Consider the following 12454-nt stretch of genomic DNA (forward strand, 5'->3'; position numbering starts at 1 on the left):
AATACCAATAGTGGTTACTATTGGTAATATTAGAGGTAATTTGATTACCTCCATTTTCTTAGGTATTTTAAGATTACCAGTGTTATCTTTTTTGTTACAATTTTATACTTTATTAATAAAAATTTTGGACAATAATGCCCCTATTTTAAAAGAAATTTACATTAATATCCTATTTCAATTTTACCCTTGTTTAATTAAAATTTTGGACAATAATGCCCTTATATTTAAAACAATTTACAGACCACCATTGCCACCCAGCCACCACCACCACTGCCACCCAGCCACCACCGTTGACAGCGGGCCAACCACTACGGACCACAGCCGAAAAGTCGTCGAAGTCCCTAATAAAGAACAAGATTCGGTGGGAGGCTCCGGGAGGCTTCGATATGGCAGTTTCCGGCCATATTGATGGCCAAAAGCGGCCATATCAAGCTGTATCTAGCCGAAAATGGCCAGATCTGACCGATAATGGCCAAGAATTTGGCGTTAATGGCCAGATCCATCAATTTGGTTGAAAATAGTCAAAATAGATCTGGCCATTTTCGACTAGATATGGCTGTTTTCGTTCATCAATATGGCCAGAAACTGCCATCTCGGAGCTCTTGGTCACGGTGAGCTACTCATGGGGACTTTCGGAGACTTCCGACGGTGGTTTGCGGTGGCGGCAGGAGGTGGGGGTGATTTTGTCATAAATTAAAGTTTTATATAAGCGGGGGTGTTTTAGCTAAATCTGAAATATTGGGGGTTAAAAGGAATTATTCAAAAATTAATAATAAAAATAATATTATATTAATATTTTAAAAGGGGACAATTTAGTAATTTAAATAACATACCCACCAATTTATTCCCTATAACCAAACATATTAATATAACATACCCACCAACTAACCAAACACATTTTCCTAAAGATTCCCAATAATCTTCAAGGTAATCTATCTTTCCAGTAATCCAACATTCCTAGTAATCTAACATTCCTCGAACCAAACGCCCCCTTAGGGTTATTATTATGCACCTGTTGAGTGATTAGCGTTTAGCCCCACTAAAAATGGCTCTCTGTTTAGATGGCGTCACAGGTGTAAAGTTAAATTGAGTCAATTACTTTTTCACCCCTTATTACCATGTTAGCTTTGAAATTACGGAAAAATCCTTTATAGTATAATGACGATCTTACTCTTAAAAGTTGATATAATCATGTGTTAATTTTGGAAAGTGAAATTTACTCTTTTTTCTCTTAAATTTTTTATTAAACAATATATTAAGTTTTTATTTGTCAAATTGTGTCAAGTATAGCTAGATTTCTGTTTAAATTTCATTTTTGTATATTTTACTTTTATTTATTTATTTTTTGTAACCAAGGTGTTCAGGCTAGCTTACGTGCACCTCGATTAATCCTTGAGGGAGACTAGTGCAGCAACCTACCACCACCGTCCTCCTTGACTAATCCTTGGGAGAGATTAGTACAACAACACACCACTATGGTCCCCTACTTAAATCGTAGATGCTTAGATGGGGAATCAAATCTGAGACCGTGCATCTATCCATATTATCCTTAATTCACCTTAACCATTTGGGCTATCCATAGATGAGTCTGTATAATATTTTAGTTTTGTCATAAACGTCACATGAAAGCCTTTAGAAAGGATGAATACAATTTTCTGAATTTTAGAATTGTTTCATTTTGTGTTTCTTTTCGCTTATTTTGCCCAAAAAGGATCACATTTTTATGGTAAACGGTGCGAGGTAACATAAATGAACCGTTATTCCTTTCATTTGAGCCGATGGAACAGAGTTCGGACGATAAGGAATGGGAATCAGGCACAAATCCTTCTTCCTTCTGACTGTCCCACCAAAGCGCTCCATCATGTCCAGATCTTCATGCTTCATTCCATTAGGAAGTTTCCAGTCAAATGGTATACCAACATTGTTAGAGGAAGCTCCAAATTGGCTAGACCAAAAGGAACCCCGGGGCACATCCTCTTTCCAGCACCAAATGGTATGTACTCAAAATTAGTCCCCAACAGAACAACCAATGAACCTTTCTGGAATAAAACTCTCAGGTTCGTTCCAATACTCTGGATATCTTTCAAATGCCCACGTATTGACAAAGACTTTGGTTTTGGCGGGTACATTGAATCCATCAATCTCACATGTCTCTCTACATTCTCTTGGAGCTACAAAGGAGCAGCAGGATGTAACCTCATAGTCTCTTTTATCACTAGCTTCAAGAAAATCATTTCAGTAATGCCAATTTCATCAACCTTTCCCTGTTCCGTTAAAGACTTCTCTTACTTCAGCTTCCATCCTTTCCATTAATTCTGGATTTTTTTATCAGTTCTGCCATTGCCCATTCTACGACTGTAGAAGATATCTCAGTGCCACCAGCGAAAATGTCCTGATAAGGAATTTATATATGAGTCTGAGTAAAACAGTTAAAGGCCTATAATTAAGTTATGCATTCAAGTATATTCGGAGAGGCAAAAGTACTTACCAAAGATTACCGCTTTGATATTTTCTGTAGTCAACGAGTGTTCAATATCACCTTGCTCTTGAAGTTTCAAGAGAACGTCAGCCAGATGTTCATCTCCTTCGCTCCTGTCAGACTTCTTACATTCATTGATAATGTTTTCTATTATTCTGTCAGATTCGTCATGGAGCTTTTGCATATAGGAGTTGGTTCTAATGATGGATTCGAGCAATTTAATGGAAGGTGTTGAAGTTTGAATCCTTTTGGTAGAAGAGGAAGACACGATGAAGAAGAAGCGCGATGAAGAAGGCTATTAGTATTATGTATTGTTGACTGTGAATCCAAGCCTCAAACTCAAGCTAAAAATGACAAACTCTGGTGTCGTATTTCTGCTCCTTTATCCCTGAAAAATACGGAGTCGTTTTACTTCAAAAAAGGTTCAGCAGCAAGTCTTCAAAAGCAATTGTCTTGACGCCAACCAACAGCACACGTGGTCTTCTTCTTTTTCAACACAGAACACGCCTCAACAGAAAAGATTCTCTCTAAACAAGATCGAAGGGCTTAAAATATAGAGTTTTGGGTTTGTTTAATTCTCTTATGAATGTTAGAGATTTATTTTGACATGGATCGAAGCAATTATGAGTATAAATTGTAAAGTGTAGCTGCTGAGGTTAATAAGAAAAGTTTAATCAGTGTTGATGTAGTGATATTTTGTTGGAAATGCATCAGAATTTCAGTTAGGAGTTTGAAAAGTTTTTGGCGCCAAATGTTCTTTTGTTGTTTTTGCTCTGGAGTTTAACAAAGAAAAGAAAGAGAGCTGAACTGAATGAAGAGAGTTGTGTTTTTCTGCATTACGAAAAATGTTTACATTACAGCTAATAAAGCAAAGTTTAACACTGACTTATACCTACTTTGCAGACATATAATAACTTAAATTAATCTAAAGCCACACACTTATATCAACTACCAACTGCTGCATCAAAACATCCCTTACAATCTGGAATGCATATCACACTTTTACAAAATGAGCTAAACATGCAGCATATCAAATAGACCCCTGGCAGACTTCAGTTCAGGTTTTGCCGCCAACACACATTCAAAAACTTTAACTAAACTGCTGCATTTCCAGCCATGTTTCAATGTTCAACACTCCTCCTTGATGGTTGGTTGGAAATACCAAGTTTGAATCTGAATTCTTCAAACTTGGCTTTGGAGACAGCTTTGGTCATAATGTCAGCCACTTGCAATTCACTTCTGCAATGAATCAGTTTCACTTCACCATTTTGCTCAGCCTCTCTCACTGCATGGAACTTTATTTTTATATGCTTTCTTGGTCCATGTTGCACAGGATTCTTGGCCATAGCTACTGCAGATTGATTGTCACACATGATGGCAGTAGCTTTGTTCTGTTTCAGCTTCAAATCATCAAGGACTTTTCTCAACCAAATGGCTTGATTCACAACTGCAGCAGCGGATATATACTCTGCTTCAGCTGTGGATTAAGCCACGGTTTCCTGCTTTCTGGAAAGCCAGCAGATAGCACCATGATTCAGGAAAAATGCAAATCCTGAAGTGCTTCTCATATCATCTGTCGAACCAGCCCAATCGCTATCCAAATAACCAACTAAACTGAAGTCTTCTAATCTCTTGAACCACACCCCATAATCAGTGCTTCCTTTTACATACCTCAACATCCTTTTTGCTGTTTTGAAGTGTGTTTCAGTTGGTTTACTCATAAACCTGGATAGCAAACTGGTTGCATACATCAAATATGGCCTAGTTGCTGTCAAATACAGCTGACACCCTATTAAACTCCTGTACAAACCTTCATCAACCTTCTCACCATCCTCATCCTTTGACAGCTTTAAGTTTGGAACCAGAGGCAGATTTACCGGTTTGCATTTTTCCATGCAGAACTTTTTCAAAACTTCACTTGCATACCTTTTTTTATTCACAAAGATCCCATCCACTTGTTGATCAATCTCCATTCCAAGAAAGTAAGACATTCCACCCAAGTCAGTCATTTCAAACTCACTTTGCATGGATTTCTTGAATTCATCCACTTGAGTTTGATTACTTCCAATTACTAGAAGATCATCCATATACAATGAAATGATCATCAAGTCATCTTCAGCTTCTCTAATGTATAGAGTGTGTTCATTTGGACTCCTAACAAAATCCAAGTTCAATAAGTGGTCATTAATCCTGCTGTACCAGGCCCTTGGAGCCTGTTTTAAGCCATACAAGGCCTTTCTCAGCAAATACACCTTTCCCTCTTCTCCTTGGATCACATACCCTTCAGGTTGTTCAATGTAGATTTCCTCATTCAACCAGCCATTCGAGAAGGCAGATTTTACATCCATTTGGTACACTTTCTAGGAGAATTGACCAGCCACTGCAAGTAGCAGCCTAATGGTGTCATGCCGTGCAACAGGAGCACATGTCTCCAGGAAATCCACTCCTTATTGCTGAGCAAATCCCTTAACTACAAGCCTGGCCTTATGCTTCAGAATTGACCCATCTGGATTCACCTTTTTTTCTAAAAATCCATTTCACATGAATAACCTTTCTATTTTCTGGTCTGTCCACCAGCTTCAAGGTTTTGTTTTTCTCAATCATGGCAAGCTCATCCTTCATGGCACTCCTCCAGGATTCTGATTGTGCAGCCTCTAAATAACTTGTAGGTTCCATTTGTGCTAATTTGCACCTGTCATTCATATCAGCTAGTGTTCTGGTTCCTCTAATAGTAACTTCTTCTTCTGATTCCTCCCCTGAATCTTCTTCAATTTGATCAGGTTGAACCTCACTCAGTTGAGGTTGTGTATCTACATCAGCTCTACCCTTTTCCCAGTTCCAGACTCCTCTCTCATCAACCTTAACATCTCGGGACACCACCACTTTTCTAGAGTCATGAATATAAATCCTGTAAGCCTTGGATTGGCTGCTGTAGCTAATAAATATTCCAGTCACAGCCTTATCCTCCAGCTTAGTCCTCTTTGCAGATGGCACTAGGACGTAGCAAAGGCTTCCAAAAATCTTCAGTTCATCCACTGTTGGTCTGACTCCAGTCCAAGCTTCAAAAGGTCTTTGGTTTTTTAAGGCTTTGGTGGGAATTCTGTTGAGTGGGTAGACACTTGTGTTTGCTGCTTCTGCCCAAAATGGTTTGGTAAGTTTTTTTTCAGCCATTAAGCATCTTGCCATTTCCATGACTGTCCTGTTTCTCCTCTCAGAAACTCCATTCTGTTGTGGAGTGTATGAGCTGCTAAATTCATGTCTTATTCCAGCTTCACTGCAGATTTTTTCAAACTCTTGAGAAGTGTATTCAGTGCCATTATCACTTCTCAAGGTTTTGATGGATTTTTCTATCAAATTTTCTACTTCTAGTTTGAATTTTCTGAATGTTCCAGCCACCTCATTTTTTTGTCTTAGGAAATAAATCCACCCCATCCTAGACCAATCATCTATGAACAATACAAAGTACTTGCTCCCATTGAGTGATAAGGTTTGCATGGGGCCACATACATCCGAGTGAACAAGCTGGAGTTTTTCAGAGGCTCTCCAAGCTTGGTTCACTGGGAATGGTTTCCTACTCCTCTTACCTATTTGACACACTTTGCACACACCTCTCGGCTGCTCAACAATAGGTAGATTCTAGACTAGATTTTTAAATTGCATTTCACTCAAGTTTCTATAGTGTACATGGCCTAATCTCTTGTGCCACATTTCAGTTTCATCCTCTCTAACATTGCATGTTGTGTGTGGTGTAACTTTCCACATTATTGGAAACCTTTTCCCTATCATTTTCACCCTCAAAATCTCATTACCCTCACTATCTTGAATAATGCAGGATTGTTTTTGAAAATGCAGTGCATTATTCTTTTCCAACATTTTTCCCACACTCAAAAGACTTTGACTTATATTAAGTGCATAAAGTACATTTGAGATTAGCTTTGTACCTTTTGGAGTTTGGATTGCAACATCTCCCTTGCCTCTTGCTTCCACACATTCTCCATTCCCAACTTTAATCTTTGACTGATGAGAGTGATCTATATTCACAAAGCAGCTCAAGTCTGGTGTCATATGATGTGTGCACCCACTGTCAATTAGCCATGTATCATCATGGGTTTGGACCAGATTTGATGAGGCTACAAACAGTTGTTTTGCCTCCTGCACTGGCTGTTGTTCATCAGTTGTTAGAGCTTGCTGTTGGGACTGCTCTCCCTTGTTTTTGCACACTCTCTCAATATGGCCAAACTGCTTGCAGGCCCTACACTGTATACTAGGTCTGAACCAGCATTTGTACTCTGCATGTCTCTTTCTTTTGCAATGAGAATAGACTGGAAAACTCTTCATCCCACTAGTTTTATTCCACTGGTTATTAGCCCTTTCTTTTCCTCTTTTTTCTCCAGCAAACTTCCTGTAGTTCCCTTGTCCAGTCTTGCCCTTATAGGTTGCTAACATTGCTCCTTCATTTGCATCCTCTAGCCTTAGGAGCCTTCTCTACTCTTGTGCCTGCAGAGCATGGACCAGCTCAGTCAATGTGATATGAGTCAGGTCTTTTGAGTCCTCCAAGGATGAGATTTTGGCTTCAAACCTTTCCGGCAAGCTCACCATTACCTTCTCCACTATTCTGCTGTCTAACATCTCCACTCCGAGTAATCTGATTTTGTTGACAATGTTCATTAGCTTGTCAACATATTCTTTCACTTTCTCAGCCTCCTGCATTCTTAAAGATTCAAACTTCCTTCTCAAATTCGGAACCTGCATGTTTCTTGTAGTGTTACTTCCCATGAACTCTTCCTTTAACTTGTCCCATGATTCCTTGGCTGTTTCGTATGCCATAATCCTTGTGAAAACAAGGTTTGTGATAGCTGAATGGATGTGGGACAGGGCTCTTGGAGCCTTTGATGCTTCCTCTTCATGCATTCGAATTTGGTTGAGAGTGGGATTTGGTCCCAGCTGAGGGGGTTGTCTCTCTTCCTCTACCTACTGCCAGAGTCCTTGGCCCCTCAGGTAAGCCTTCATTTTGACTGACCAAATATGGTAGTGTTCATTGTTGAACACAGGAGGTAGAAGGGAAGCTATTGGAGTAGTCATTTGTTCAAGAGAAACCAGGTCTGATGCAATGCAGTTTCCCGGAGAGCTAGATGAGTTGTTTTGGAGAAGAAATGTTCAGTTTTTTTGGTTGGAATCAATGTGGCTCTGATACCATGTTGTTGTTTTTGCACTGGAGTTTAAAAAGAAAAGAAAGAGAGTTGAACTGAATGAAGAAAGTTATGTTTTTTCTGCATTACAAAATGCGTTTTCATTACAACTAATAAAGCAAAGTTTTACACTGACTTATACCTACTTTGTAGACATATAATAACTTAAATTAATCTAAAGTCACACACTTATATCAACTAACAACTACTGCATCAGAACATCCCTTACAATTTGGAATGCATATCACACTTTTACAAAATGAGCTAAACATGCAGCATATCAAATAGACCCTTGGCAGACTTCAGTTCAGGTTTTGCTGCCAAAACACATTCAAAAACTTTAACTAAACTGCTGCATTTCCAACCATGCATCAACGTTCAACATGTTCTCTATTTCTACAGTGCAGCTTGATGTGTTTGAGCTGCTGAATTTGGTGTATTTTGCTGATATGTTTAGGTGTGATTAAGACTTGTAATTGAAAAGCTCTGTACATGTATTAGTTGGATGTTTAAGTTTAAATTCAAATATGCAAAATATCCCTACAAAAGTTGGTGTAACAGTGGATATTTTGGGGTGTCTTCTTGTATAGATTCAAAGCTTAATGAAATATTAGTAGGAACCTTCTCTTTGTTTCAGTTTCTAGCTCTCTTTCTTTTCCTTAGAATTCTCTAGCCAAAACACCTACAAATGGTATCAGAGCTGGCTTAAAAACCTAAAAAACTCTTCCTCACACGATCAATCTTTACCTTGTCTCCAAGAACTCCATTTTGTCTCCAAGAACTCCCATGTTTCAGACTTATGGCAGTGTGTAGAAAAGAATAGGCAACCATCACAGTTGGGACCAAATCTAACTCTAAATCAGATCAGAATTTTGAAGAAGAAGTTGCTAAGGCTTTGAGAGCCTTGTCCCATATTCATGCTGCTGTAATAGACCTTGTATTCATAAGGATAATGGCATGTGAAACTGCAAAGGAGGCGTGGCACAAGTTGAGAGAGGAATTCATGGGAAGTGACATAATAGGGAATATGCAAGTGCTGAACTTAAGAAGGGAGTTTGAGATGTTGAGGATGCAAGAATCAAAGAAGGTGAAGGAGTATGTTGACAGGCTGATGAGTGTAGTCAACAAAATCAGGTTGCTTGGAGTGGAGTTGACAGATAGGAGAGTTGTGAAGAAGGTTTTGATGAGCCTGCTCGAAAGGTTTGAGTCTAAAATTTCTTCTCTTGAGGACTCAAAGGACATGTCTCAAATTACACTTACTGAGTTAGTCCATGCCTTGCAAGCTCAAAAGCAAAGAAGACTCTTGAGGCAAGAAGACACAAGTGAGGCCTATACAAGGAAATAATAAGGGATATACTGGAGATAAAAAGGGGAAGGAAAGAAGTAATGGTCGGAGGGGAAAACCAGGTGGGATGAAGGAGTATCCACCTTGCTCTCACCACAAAAAGAAAGGGCATTCCGAGAAGAGGTGCTAATTTAGGCCAAGGATACAATGCAGGGGTTGCAAGCAGTTTGGGCACATAGAAAAGGTCTGTAAGAACAAGGGAAGTCAGCCACCACAAGAAGCATAAGTTAGACCGCAAAGTTAGAAGGCTAAACAGCTTTTTAAGGCCTATTGCTATGCATCTCATATCAGCAATGAAGCTTGGCTAATTGACAGTGGCTGCACCAATCACATGGCTGCTAACCTGCAAAAATTCATCAATATAAACAAGTCATATAACTCCAGAGTTAAGATAGGGAATGGTGACTTTGTGGAGGTCAAAGGCATAGGAGATGTTGATGTCCAAACACAATCAGGTACTAAAATCATCCCTAATGTCTTGTATATACCTAAAATCAGTCAAAATCTTCTTATTGTTGGACAAATGTTAGAGAAGGATTATTCTTTACATTTTCAAAATCAGTCTTGTGTTATATTAGATAATGAGGGAGATGAGTTGATGAATTTGAAGATGTTGGGAAAGAGCTTCCCGATTGAGTGGAAAAAATCAGAAACTCTTGCACTAACCAGTAGGCTAGAAGAGTCTGAGCTTTGGCACAAAAGGCTTGACCATTTCCACTATAATGGCCTCAAAGAACTTAGAAGCAAGAATATGGTCCATGACCTGCCTAAGATTGAAGAAAAGAAGAGCCTTTGTAAGGTTTGCCAACTTGGTAACCTCAGTAGGCCACCTTTCTAGAGAGCAAGTGAAAAACTCCAATTGATCCACACTGATGTATACGACCCTATGCAAGCTGAATCATTGAGTGGAAGCAAGTATTTTGTGTTGTTTATTGATGATCTCACACGAATGACTTCGGTGTACTTCCTAAAGCAAAAGAATGAAGTTACTGTAGGGTTTAAGAGTTTTAAGCTGCTAGTGGAGAATCAAACAGGGCTAAGTATCAAGGTTATAAGAAGTGACAATGGAACCGAATACACATCAAATGAGATTGATTCAATTTGCAAAGAAGCAGGGATCAAGCATCAATTTACTACTCCATATACTCCACAACAAAATGGAGTTAGTGTAACCCCCGTACCGCTTTGTGCTCATGTATGTTGTATATAGTTATGCATTGCTATGACTTTTGCATGTGTTCTCTCTCTCTTTTTTTTTTTTTATGTTGGACAAATGAAAAGATTTTGTTGGTTGGTTGTGATTTTCTAATTTGAGTCGAAAAAGAGAAATCTAGTCAAATTGGTGCGATTGGTTTGACTGATTGATAAATGGAAGTGTTTTGGTTAACTCGAAGTGTGAAATGGTTTGTGTATAATGATTACTCTCGACTTGTTTTGCACTTGTGAAAGTGTAGAAAATATTCAATCACTTGAGTTATAAAATTTACGTTTGATGTATTGTGTGATAATTGGTGGAAAGGGACGACTTTTCCATGTTGGTAATTTGAGTTGAGTGAAATGTTGCTGGGAATGGGTGAAAAAGGGGGTGAACTGCAAGTTTTTAGAATTTTTTTGGGTTCAAGTGAAAAGATTTAATACATTGGGACTATACTAAAATTTTGCAGATTTTGGTGCCGCAGCACAATATAAGAAATTTTTCACCGGGACATTCTACATTCTGGAATTTGGACTAAATTGTGAGTTTTGAAAGTTTCTTTGTTATCTTGGGGGCGTAAGTAAAAATATTCAATCTTTTGGGACCGCATAAAATACAGCGATAATATAGGGGTCCTTTTGTGATAAAAATACTGTTGTGTTGGGGGCTTTTGAAATAGCACAAAAATTTAGGGGGAAAATTAATATTTGCCACTCAGCCGACTTATATTCTAGTTTAGTCTATTGGAGAGAAGAAAAGAATAAGAGAAAAAAAAGAAAAAGGGGAAGAAGGGTGGTTTTGACCCCGTTTTCATTTGGGAACCGATTTTTGGGCGTGCTTGATCCATGGGTAAGCTTTTAATTGGGTAAAATTTTATTCTTTTTCCTTCATTTTCCCTAAGTTTATTGTTTAAGCTAATTTCTTCAAAGAATTGGTTCAAATAGGAGGAGGAGAACCAAGTTTTTTGAGGGCTTTCGTTATTTGGGACAAGCTTCACGGGTGTGAGTGGAAAATCTAAAACCCTAACTTTTATTTTTAGCAAAATATAATATAAATGGTTTACTCTAGCATTAATGTTTTAATTGCTTAAATCCTTTGATTTTTGTTATGGAAATGTGTTTAATGCAAGATTATCCTTTAGATTTGAGAATTGATATGAGAATGATTGAATTTTTGAAGTCTCTTGGGCAAGAATTGTTGATAATACAAAAATTGGCAAAAATTGTTATTAAGACTTGTATTTTTAGCCTCCTATTGTATCTTGTGAATTAATATTATGTTATATGTTTCTTTTTGAATGAAGATATGAGATCTATGGAAAGATGTAAATTGAAAACATGTAAATTGATAATAGTAGTTTCAAACCATCATATATAGTACCCATCCCCCTCATAATATTGATTGGATCCTACGCATGCGCATGGTTGGTTATTTTGCCAGCTCAAGTGGGTTGAAGGCCTGAGTGAGGCAGTTATCGCTACATTGGATTGATTTTGTTGGCCCAAGTGGGTTGAAGGCCTGAGTGAGGCAGATATCGCTACATTGGATTGTTTTGCCAACCCAAGTGGGTCGAAGGCCTGAGCAAGGCAGATATCCCTATATTGGATTGTTTTGCCGGCCCAAGTGGGTCGAAGGCCTGCGAGGCAGATATCGCTACACAGGATATGATTGTGTTGGCCCGAGTGAAGCTTGGTCTCATTCGGTCAAAGGCTTGAGCGGTGACCGATTCCGCCTAGCAGGATGGATTTAGTGGTTCAACCCGTGCGATGTTAGATCTTGTCGAGTTTGACAGATTTACTCTTGGGTACTAGTTGGGTGAGAGTCTTCACATGTGATTGAGAGATGGTTTGGATATATATGTATATGTATATCATTTATTTGAAAATGGGAACTTATAAATATAAATGTTATCGGTATATGAACTGTTTCTTAGAAATGATATTTGTAGAGAAACATGAGTATTGATTCGTTTACCATAATAGTGTTCAGAAAGAAGTCTTGCCATGAGAGATTTCAACATGTGTTATGAAAGGTGACTTATATTATAAAATGTGTTTATGGAAATGCACTTGTATAAGCATGAGTGTTTTTATTGTATATTGAAATGTTCTATTCACCTACTACCTATTCCCCACTCACTGAGCATTTCTAGCTCACCCCTCGTTTTTCAAATGTTTTCTTCCCCCACCAGGTCAAGAAGGAGATCGTGCAGAGGAGTGACTCCCACTCAAGGTTAGGCCACACGA

At 38.5% G+C, this 12454-nt stretch overlaps 1 protein-coding gene across 1 annotated transcript; it reads right to left on the bottom strand.

Annotated features, from left to right (window-relative positions):
* Positions 1 to 1880: 1880 nt before the first annotated feature.
* Positions 1881 to 2663, bottom strand: LOC116142043 (cytochrome P450 71D9-like). Its single transcript, XM_031427501.1, has 2 exons — positions 2499 to 2663; positions 1881 to 2171 (listed from the first exon to the last, which is right to left on the bottom strand). Exons 1-2 carry the CDS (start codon positions 2661 to 2663, stop codon positions 1881 to 1883), a joined length of 456 nt encoding a protein of 151 aa, XP_031283361.1.
* Positions 2664 to 12454: the final 9791 nt, after the last annotated feature.

Source organism: Pistacia vera, unplaced genomic scaffold (genome assembly GCF_008641045.1).
Source record: "Pistacia vera cultivar Batoury unplaced genomic scaffold, PisVer_v2 Contig404, whole genome shotgun sequence".
Classification (NCBI taxonomy): Eukaryota; Viridiplantae; Streptophyta; class Magnoliopsida; order Sapindales; family Anacardiaceae; genus Pistacia; species Pistacia vera.

Bases quoted from the DNA above. Each gene is read 5' to 3' on its own strand.
- LOC116142043 (XM_031427501.1), bottom strand. From the start codon at position 2,663: ATGCAAAAGCTCCATGACGAATCTGACAGAATAATAGAAAACATTATC. The intron at 2,172-2,498 runs GTAATCTTTGGT...GCTCCTTTGTAG, and splicing joins CTACAGAAAATATCAAAGCG to CTCCAAGAGAATGTAGAGAG.